The 11,676-nt window shown below is 31.1% G+C and overlaps 1 protein-coding gene across 1 annotated transcript; it reads right to left on the reverse strand.

Annotated features, from left to right (window-relative positions):
• Positions 1-10,354: 10,354 nt before the first annotated feature.
• LOC124365355 (cytosolic 5'-nucleotidase 3-like) lies at positions 10,355-11,236 on the reverse strand. Its single transcript, XM_046821331.1, has one exon. It carries the CDS (start codon positions 11,234-11,236, stop codon positions 10,355-10,357), a length of 882 nt encoding a protein of 293 aa, XP_046677287.1.
• Positions 11,237-11,676: the final 440 nt, after the last annotated feature.

Consider the following 11,676-nt stretch of genomic DNA (forward strand, 5'->3'; position numbering starts at 1 on the left):
AAAGTATACATTGAAATCTAAATAAATTTATTTATAATACATTCATCTAATTATTAACCAATGAAAAGTCATATTACTATGGGGTTCATTAATAATCTGGAATTACGATTTTATAATTTTGACACATTCCTCTTAAATAATAATGAATGTATTGACTTCACTAATTTAAAACCCCAAAGTATTTTGAATAATACTAATTATTTTACGCTAGCTACGCATATATATATATATATATATATATATATATATATATATATATATATATATTATATATATATATATATATATGCAGCTATATGCACTTATAAAATATATATAGGTGTAATTTTAATTGTTTCGGATCAAACATGTATAAATATTTCACTAATGATTTACGTTTTTTCCTATGCACGTGAATTTCAGTGACTTACCTTTCTTGAGCCATAGCAATATTAAGTAAAAAATTTACAATCCAAATATAGGACAAGTTAATATTTAATATAATTAAAATTTTGGTAAAGCACGATTTTCACTCTGCAACAGATGTTCTGATAGTAGACATTTTAAACAGAATGGTTTTAAAAGGTTTTAACTGATGACAGTCTAGTTGAGAGTCAAAACTCTTAATTTTGTACTGGACAGTAATACTTGTATAATATTCTCCTTATGACTTGTTTTACGAAGACTTGAAAATGTCAAAGGATTGCAATGATTGTTTTAAGAAAATCAAAAACTGTTCTATAAAGGACTGTTATTTTCAATCTTGGACGATTCGATGTTGAATGTATTCATATGTTATAACAGGTTACTAAAGGAAACTAAATGCAGGTTGCTTGTAAGCTGTATGTACCATAGCATTATGTATATCAATGAATCAAAATACTTGAGAGGAAGGTCTCTCACATAGGTTCCGTAATGGCTAAAGTGCACCTTCCTAGAATATTAACAAAAATTACATACCTGCAATTATGTCTTTCACATAGCGTAACCAAAGTTTTAAAAAAGAAACTTGAAAGCACAGTATTTAACACGGGTTCATGTATAAAATATGAACATCACTTAGTTTAATTTAGTTGTAGTGATGTGATCAGGAAGGTCGCATACAATTTCAATTTTCATATACAATATTATAACTAGACTCATATTAACGGTAGAATGGTAATAATTAATTGTCATGTGAATTAATTTGATTTAGTTTTAGTAATAGCTAAGATATGTAATTGATTAAAATTGCAAAAAGTATTAAAAAATTGGTTATATTTTTATCTATTTACCTGAGAAACGTTTCAATAGGCAACGAAAATTTTTATTATAAACAAAAAAATTTGTTAATAAGTTTCAACTTAACTATTGGTCGAAATAAATTACAATATTACTTCTAGAGAGGGTTACACCTCATCACACTTCACACATTCAAAGAAAGAAACTAGGCAAATGTTTACGCGGAGAAATGTTATTAAATGAAAATAGCGTTGTTAACTTTTCAACATTTTAACAGTCTTGACAATGTTTCATACGTCACCATTTTGGACGTTTTTATTTTAGAAAGAGTGCATTCAAGGTTTTAATTCTAAAGGTTACAACACACTATAACTTAAAACACAGGCACATTAAAACAAAAATATATTTATATTGCACATTAAGGTGTACAATATGTAATTTACAGGAATCCTATTTTTACTTAAATAATGTGTTTAACTGTCTCTCAAATTTGTAATTCTATCTTAGAACCATCTTATAATTATTAGTATGGCGTTACTCTTTCTGAAAATCCATTGCGTCTAAGGAATATCCAAATTATTAATTTGTTTTATTTTCATCTCATTACTTATATTATCCTTTTGATTCCATAAATTCAACACCATCACTGTTCTCCAATTCCGTGTCCTAACGTAATTCTTACGATCGTTGTATATTTTCATAGTTTCTCCCTCGCAATTCTGTAATGGCTCTAATTGCATACAAAGAGATCTTTTAGACGGAGTTTCAGCTGTACAAAAAAGAACTCAAATATTGAATACCATATTTAGTCCTTGAGTACTGTGTGCCAATTTAAGCAATCAAGTTGATAAGTTCATACTTGAAAAGGACGCGCGATCAGCAAGGTCGCATACAATTTCAATTTAGATATTCATTATCATAACTAGACTCATAATAACGGTATAATGGTAATTAATGGTCATGTAAATGTGGTTGTTGTAGAACTATAAGTATAAGTGGCTCAGCGTTAGCGAAGCCTATCAATAGAGTGATTGGGAAAATGTAATTTATATCTATATGGCTGTGAGTATGCAGGATGCCTCGATAACGGACCGACTTGTAATTTTGTATTCAATTTCACAGAAGCTACGCGACACGTGCTGTGGAGCATTTCTAAGTTGTAATAAGTGGAGTTTAATGAAGTAATCACTATAAAAGAGTAAGAAAAATTACTCCATTTAGTTTACTTCTTTCTTCACATTTTAATAAGATATTGTTAGGGAATCGTATTGCCTTTTTCGATATAGTATTTTTATCTCTCCATCTGTCTGAGCGATAAGTCTTGATAGAAAGTTCATAGAGTATTGAATCTTGTTACATGGGCTCGAAGTCCAACGTTATTCATTTTGGTGTCAAAATAACGAAAGTAAGTCAATCTATCTATCCATCTATGTGATGAAACTTGGTATAATGACCCTGTTGACTTGCAACTTGGGATATCCTTGATTCCAGAACAACCATATAGGTTCAGCCTGTCGTAACCATTTCTTGCGTTCTGTTGGACAATTCGGTTTTAGTTTCAGCTGATTTATTCTGTAGTAAAATATTATTTTATAGGTGCTTACGAATGAATAAAGTGCAAAACATTAATATGAACACCAATATCTTTTAATTAGTAGACACTTTACTCCTTAGAAAAGTTCTATTGAGAGATAAGAATGATTTCAAGAGGAAGTATTTTACTTTCATCAGACGGTGTTTGCAATGTTCAGGTTATGCTAGATTTGATGACATATTCACCGAACACAGCAGTGGACTAAGAAACCGTTGCGTTTCCGGACATGGGGCCAAATTTTGGTGACGTGTATGGTAAAACCAATAGGAAGTAGAAGGTCTGTTAGGTAAAATCATTACACTCAGTTTTTTTTTTTATTTTCATACGGATGTTCAGCTCAATGTTATGTTTATGTGATGTAACCCCAGAAATAGCTGGAAAGATCCTCCGCACCTCAACACATCTTGTACGTATGATTGAACTACCTTGTGTGATACCAATGCAATGTAAGGCTTACAATAAAGATCTGTAAACAAACTACGGGTTACAAAGTAGTTTTCCGACGTTGGCTGATAATCGATTTGATATATTTTGGAAATCCATCTAAAGTGAGAAATTTTCTAATTTGATATTTTGACTGTTCCATCAATAGAATTAAGCTGCCAACTGTAAAAAATAGTCGACTGGTATTTTTAACAGTGCGTCCAATGACAGTAAAATGTCGATTTATTTTTTTAAGCAATTCCACTAAAAGCAGTAAAATGGTTTTTTTGCGACCTCGATTGAAAGTTACCGAATAGAGAAATAAACAGGTGGATGAAGAGGTTTTCTTTGTATAACATAAACTAAACAACGATCCAAATTTTTAGGATTTTTCTAAATTCACAACTTCTTGAATACGAATTATCTTCAAGCACTGAGTATCTAATAATATATGGATAATTTTTATTTCACGGATGAATATATTTTCGATTATTCACGAATTTTAATTTAATTATTTTATTACAATATTTTACTTTTATTATAATAATTAATTGTTGAAATTTACCCTGTTTCAGCCCTAAGGAAGTCTTGCAGTGCCTGATAAAATCACAAATTTCTAGAATATTATAAGGAAAGAAATTTTGTTGCATGTTATCTTACGTCAAATAAATGTTTAGCAATTAGTGTTTATGCAATAAAAAGCAACTTTGGCATGTTTAATTTTTATTATTATTAGTTGGTAGATTCACCTCTGGGGTTTTGGTTCAGCTTTAGTGAAAACTGCTTCAGTGTTCTTTTGGGTAAACATGATAGCAACAATAAAATAAAAAAATAAATTGAGTTTCAGGCAATCTGAGTGAAAGCATGCCATAAAAATGTAAAAAATCAATATTTATTTCCTTAGAACATTTTTTTATATAGACATATAATTTATAATAATAATAAATTATCTGAAAGAAATGTATGTGGAAATGTCCTTACAGGGGCAAATTTGAATGAGTCCATTGCTTTTGTTAGCAATTAAAGATATTTTATAAGCATTTTGTCTTTTTAAGGTAATGTTTGTATTATTATAAAGAATTAAATTATAGATATTTAAGTTTTAACTTTTATATTTAAATTTAATCTAAAAAAATATGAATGTCATTTATTACAGAAGAAATAAATAAAACAATCAATCGACGAATAGTATAAACATGTGGAATATTGGATGTCTAGGTTTGAGATGATGAGCAAGTATAAAACAAACCTCTTCGAGAGTTGGTCAGAAGATAATCGCACTAAGAAGATTTCTAATAAAATTACTAATAAACGTAATATTTTGTATTTTGTACCTTAACTACTGAAATCCTAACTCTGTTATCCACACTAATAAATCCCACAAACAATGAACTACTGAATGAAAGGACCGGGAGTCGTCCCACCACACTTCCCATGCTGTCGATTTGACATTTATTGCTTCTATTGTTAACCAACTGTACCAGCCCACACTTGTACCATGTCTGCGAGTGAACCCATCAATCCTTGTCAGGACTGCTTTGTTATATGCTATCCTTATTAAGAAAATATCTCCAACCACAAAATCTATCAAATGTGTGGCTCGAACTATTTTCTTTTAGCAGTTTCTACTATTTTTGGAAATCGGATGTTTTTTAAAAATACAAGTGTTTAAAAAACAACACATTTTTTTATGTAGACTCTCAAAATATATTAATTTTTTAACTGAAACACAACTAGGCTAAATATTTTGATATATTTATCAAAATTCTTTAGCAGATCTCTTTTTGCATGACTCACCATGCCATAGATAATTAATTTTACTCTTTCTACGATCAGCTCATGATCACGGACAGAATTTCGTATTGTCTCCATGATATAATTTATAATTCTAGGGTGTATTGATGAACTTGACTTATTAATCCACCTAATTTGGGGACTAAAGTTTAGCTCTAACAAACACAAATCTGTAGATGAGTTTATCTTGCAAAATTAAAACTCACCCTTAGTGTTGTTGAACTGAAGAAATAGGTAGGTTGAAATATATAACATCAGACGAAAAGAGTTACTGTTTCCAAGATATGTAGAAAAATTAAGATAAAGATAATGAATTACTTCTTTAGCCAGGGGCATTTGGACTCAAATTTAACCTGGGGACTAACGGGTTAAAGGTGGCTATTGAACCACTACCACTGGCCGGACAGTCATACTGCTTACAAGCACAAAATTGCTCAGCGTGCTGAGTAAACGCTTGGATTACCCATCCAAGCAGCAACCATACTCGTCGTTGCTTGTTTCTGTTATCTTATGACAACACAGTATCCAGTACACAGAAGCGTGAAGTGAACTTAGCATTCCTCTCACTCGGTGGGTAAGCAGTAGAAGGCCTGTCGGATCGGGTCACTAGAATCACAACTATAGTCCGTTGCTGAGGGAGAAACAGGAATAAAGGCTTCACGACTATCACTACATTACCAATCACAGAAAGAGTTGTTATTTTTCTCGAAGGCTTGCGAATACCGTGGAAGGAGAGCGAAGGCGCACGAGACGGTCTTGGCGCAGTCTATCGTTTGACCTCGGAACTAACTGAACTATTCCTTCGCTTCTCAACTTATCATCTATATAAATGATTTGCCTCCTTCGCAAATAAATCGAAACTAATACTCATTGTTTCTTTTGGAATCTAAAATTCTACAACTATTGTGATTTAATTGAAACTTTAATTTGTCAGGAAAACACAAAATTCTATGAAAGAAGAAGAAGAAGAAGACAGAAGAATAAAGTGCTTTATTTAAACGATTACAAATAAGGTAACATGATAATCCTCTGATAATATTTGCACTATAAAACAATGGTATTAAACCGTCTGTTTGGTTGGTCGCTACAAATAAATAAATAAATATATATATATATATATGGTTGGACGTGCATTTACAGCTAAGTCTAAAAGCATATGAGACTACTTAGTGGAAAAAATAAAAAAATTAGTGTTAAAGAATGTTAATAAAAGATTGAAATTAAGGCTTTCATAGAATTTTATTTTTTATATATATATATATATATATATATATATATATATATATATATATAAAAGGTTAGTTAATAACTAACCTAATACATAATAAAGAACCTTCAAACAGAGCATACTGGAAAGATGTTACACGCATAAACCAGGAATCTCAACCTTTTTGTGTTTTGTCAAATACACGTGGACTAACTCCAAAACGTAAACGTAACCATAAAAAACATAATTATTATAATTTAACTACCGAACAAAGGTGGTTAATAATATTATGTGTGCACTCACCAACCTACCACATAGAACTAAGCAGAGGCCAATCGTTTGCATTGTTAAATTACTCTTTGGTGAAAGAAGTTAATATTTAAGAAAAGATCCGTTTATTATACTTGTAAATTAAGAATTTAAACATAATTTCATGTGATAATATTATGAACGTAACGCTAACACGAAGATGCAAATATAACTCAGATTCATTAAGTATTGAAAATGTGTAAATCGATTTGCAAAAGTACGTTATAAATATTTAAGTAATAATAACGGAATAACAATTGGAAAGTAAAAATATAAAATAAGAATAACAATTTATTGGAATACAAGAAAGCCAAGAATTTGTTAGTATTAAATAAAACTATGCAAATGGGCACTAGACCTACCAAATTAGATTTTTCAAAGCGTAATATATGTCTCAGTAATTATTATGTCAGTAATATAGTTTAATTTGTTTACTGAAACTTGAAGACAAGATATAGAATAAAAATAAAAGTTTGACTCCAAAGCAAATTTTAATTGAATTGCATTTCTTATTGGTACTTCCTCTCAGTCTGATGAATTGGGGAAGACGATTTACCGGGAAATGCGTCATGAAACTAAGTGGCTTTTATCGGAAATGGGATAAGACGGCATCTCTTTATAGTTATGGCTCTCATTTGGGAAGGGTCATAAGATCGAATGACTATGACATTACATACTCCCTCAAGGGGGAGAAGCGAAATAGTTCAATATACTGGTGAACTATAATAATTGACTGTAGGGGGTTAATGTTTCCCTGTTATAGTAATTGAATTAATTTACAGGTATAGAGTTCATGCTTCAATTGTCTAATTGTCAGGTACTATTTACCAACCTAAAATACGTCTTTAAAGGAATATATAGGTTACCTAGACTCACTGTAATACAGTGATAAAATATCAAATCTAACAATGAAAATATCCTAATTTCACACGTCTTATTCTACCTGTCTTAAGCAAATGGTGTAACGTCATTAATGCAACGTAGGTATGTATATCAACGTATATCATATGACGTCTGCACGTATATTGAACGCAACAATATATAACGTGTATATTTATTTATCCTTATTCTACCCGTCTTCATGGGCACATAGTGTAACGTAACTAGTGTACCGCGGACATGTATAGCAAAGCATAAAATATTAAGTTTAGTGTATATTGAACGTAACAATATATAACGTATGTATTTATTTATCCTTATTCTACCCGTCTTCATGGGAACATAGTGTAACGTAACTAGTGTACCGCAGACATGTATAGCAACGCATAAAATATGAAGTTTAGTGTATATTGAACGTAACAATATATAACGTATGTATTTATTTAGCATTATTCCGCTTTGCCTTCATGGCCCAAAAGTGTAATGTAAACCTGTATAGAAACGCATATATTATGTCGTTTTGAGCCTATATTGAACGTAACTATATATATATATATATATATATATATATATATATATATATATATATATATATATATATATATATAAACGTGTGAATATATTTAGCCTTATTCTGCCTGTCTTTATCAGCCAATAGTGTAACGTAAATAGTGTAACGACACATGTATAGTAACGTACATAATGGCTTGTGCAAGGGACTTAACGAACAGAAGAGAGAGGAAATTAGATACAGTAAAAGGTCAATGTCAAAAGTTGTTTCAGCCACAGACAGGATTTGAACCTGTGTTATCTCTAACTCAGATCTAGATCCAACGCCTAGAACCTCTCGACTATCAGCTCTTCCATTACTGAAGATACGAATTTGTAGCAAAAATCGCACATTTACAGTGAAAAATTCATAATATATTGATTTCAAACAGAGAAAAACTTTACAGTTTCTAATCATTTTTATTTTAACTAGTAACATTCATGCAATAAAGGATCGCTCCATTCATATAGTAAGCGTTTGTTTGTAATCGTGTAACATACACATACAGATGAATTGAATGTATTAGTGCATGTATGTTAAAATACAATAAAGGTTTACTCCCAAAAAATACTCCTCCAGAATTCGAACCCGGGTCTTTCACTTGGTGACTGACACAATTACTTGATAACACAGAGCCCCCATTAAAAAAATATTTTTACTATTGATTAATTATTTTTTTAAATGCAAGTATTTAATATAAGTTGTCTATTTACTAAAATGTGTGGTTGGTACATTTTTGGTCTAAGTTTTTGAAAAATTATTCCACATTAAACATCTATTAGAACTTAAAGTGGGAACTTCTAGTACATATAAAGAGTTTGCTATTACCACCAATATCAAAACTAATAGGAATTCTTGATGGAAGTAATAAAGAATAATGAAGTAATATTTTTTTAACTCTAAATGTTGAATATAAAAGCACTTTAGTAATTTTTTATTTTTAAACAGGGTTTATGTTTATATTTCAAAACACATGATGGCGTAACAGACGAAGGCACATTTATATTAAAACATGTATTGCAGTAAAATCCAATCCCTCTATTCCTAATCATCATTTATCAAAAAACAATCATTGTTCCAAAATAAATATTAACGTTCCTTATAAAAACATAATAAAATACACACAAAAATTTTATTTAGACTACAAACAATGTTTCCAACAAGCAAATATATTAGTTCACGTAATTAAAGTAAAGAACTGGGTTTCATTTAAATATCACATAATTCAAAAAGTAAAAGAAATGAAATCATAAAACATTTTAATGGTTAAAATTTACAATATTGATGTAAATTTAGCTTTAGAGAAAGCTACAGATTATCTGATTTGACATTTGAAAGTTACACGTCTTTTTGTCAAGTCTTTAAAAAATATAAGGAAGAATGAGATTTAATTAAAATTGAGAAATATATCACCGTTATTTAATAAACACGAATCCAAGAAAATTGTTTATTGATAAAAATATAAAGTACACTCAATTCGGAAGAAATAATAAGTGAAGAATGAGGAGGGGGAGAATTTCATAAGCGATGTATTCTCTTCATGTAAAAATAAAAGAAATATCGGTAAACTCTTTACATGCATTTTCGTATGTCAGCATACTTCTTCAGATATCAAATAGTGTATAAATATTTACAAAATTAAATAAACTAACCAAATATAAACAAGAAAAGTCGTTTGACAGGTATTTGGTCTTCCGATCATATGTTAGTTTGCTTATTTAAACGCATATGTGACAGATACGGCCAAATACAAAATAATTGAATTGGAAAAAGTAAGGGTTCAATGGTGTAATGGTAGCACATTCAGCCTGCAAGTATATAGATATATATTATATGTGAATATAAATATATATTTTATATATTCGCAGTGAGCAACCACTTGTACTAAATTGAGGGAAGGATTCTCCACATTGGCTACCAGGGATAAAACCTACATGTTGAATCAACATAAACTAAACTAATCATAAATTAATATTTATGTATCACATACATTTCTCATATTTATCGCTTTTGTTTAAATTTCAAATTATTGCAGCGAATAAGTTAAAATAATATTTTATGTTAACTCAATTGTGATATCAAAATATTCATACGGATATAAACAATAAAACTATCCGGTAAAAATAACTAAAACTAAATCAGGTGCTGGCCTCTTATTTATGTTGATCGGAGTCTGGCCAAAAATATATTATTTAAATATCAATAATTACCATTACTAACGTATGTTAAGTATGCTATACAGCATACAGATATGGCGTAACAAAAAGAAAAATGACAATAACACACTTTGCATTAAACTCGGTTTATTAGCAAACTAAATGAATCTCATCCAGTAAATTTTATCACACGTAAAAACAAATGAACAGTGAAATAATAAGTAAATTCGTGATTGACAGCTTTATCCCTTATGAAAAGAATTTGGTTCAGTCTTGTCTGCCACTAACTTAAGTATGTTTAGTGGCACATTCATGGTTTCGTCATGTAACAGAAGAACGTCGAAGAAATTGAGATATTCCTTAATGGTGTCATCCCTCCTTCCGTAAAAGAACCCAATCTTAAGTACATTTTTCTTGTTTTTTACATTATCGGCTATTTTAGAGTCCCAAGCAAAGTCCCCTATCACTATGAAATTGCTTCTATCAGCATCGACCGGAAGAGGGAATTCGTGTTTGTTGTACATACCCACGGACGGTTGTCTCAAGTCTGTGATTACGTCATCTTTAAAAGTCACGTAGTTGGCAACCACTTTAGGATTGTACTCTTTCAGAATGTGTTCGATAACTTCACCTGGTCCAACGGAAACTACGGTCAAGGGCACCTTAAGTTCTGAGAGCAATGACAGTAACTCCTTGCAGTCATCCTTCAGGGGGATGATGATCCGCTCAGCTGCCTCGTGGATGTCGGGGATGGCCACCTTCTCCCCAACGCTGCAGGCGTACACGTCACAGATCCTTGAGTCAATTTCCTCCTGCTGGTCTTGCTCGGCCTTAGAGTTAAACAAATTATCCTTCAACTTTGAAAGGCAAACATCGACCCTATCACTGTAAGTCTGGGTGAAAGTCTTGGCTCCTCGAAACACGTCGAAGGAAGTCGCTCCACACTTACCGCCCACGATGTGTTTAGTTATTGTGTCGTCAAAGTCCGTGACGAACTGCAGGTTGGAAACACCATCCTCCACCATGTTGGTCAACTTCGTTAAGAAATCTTCTTTATCCTTCAAGACGACATTGGGTCCGAGAATAGAGTCCAGTTTTGAAATGAGTAAGTCCTTTTTGAGCATTTTGTATTTAAAGGGCAATCTTTAGTGAAATAAAACAGTTTTATGAATAGTTTATATCTTAATGTTCACAAAATGTTCAAGTACTGTCACAGGAAACACACTTTTTAAATACTTTACATCACAAATATGCCACTAACGGTTTAGCAAAACCACATCCAAGTAACTTTCTGCATACGAGATACGAATATACTATCACAAGTACACTCAGTAAGAATGACGGCCACGCGAACTCTTATACTAGTGAATATTTTCCTGTTATCTATCACAAAAACTATATCACTACCATGTACTTGCCATCGTTAGGGAATAAATTGGCTTAAATTGCAATAGCCTTATCACTTGATCACGCGAGCTACTTCGTTATACATATCTGAAGCAATTATTTTGTACTTACTAATTGAGTTCTTTGATTAGCTGAACTGTAACGTAATATCGTTTCG

This window comes from Homalodisca vitripennis, chromosome 6 (genome assembly GCF_021130785.1).
Source record: "Homalodisca vitripennis isolate AUS2020 chromosome 6, UT_GWSS_2.1, whole genome shotgun sequence".
Lineage (NCBI taxonomy): Eukaryota > Metazoa > Arthropoda > Insecta > Hemiptera > Cicadellidae > Homalodisca > Homalodisca vitripennis.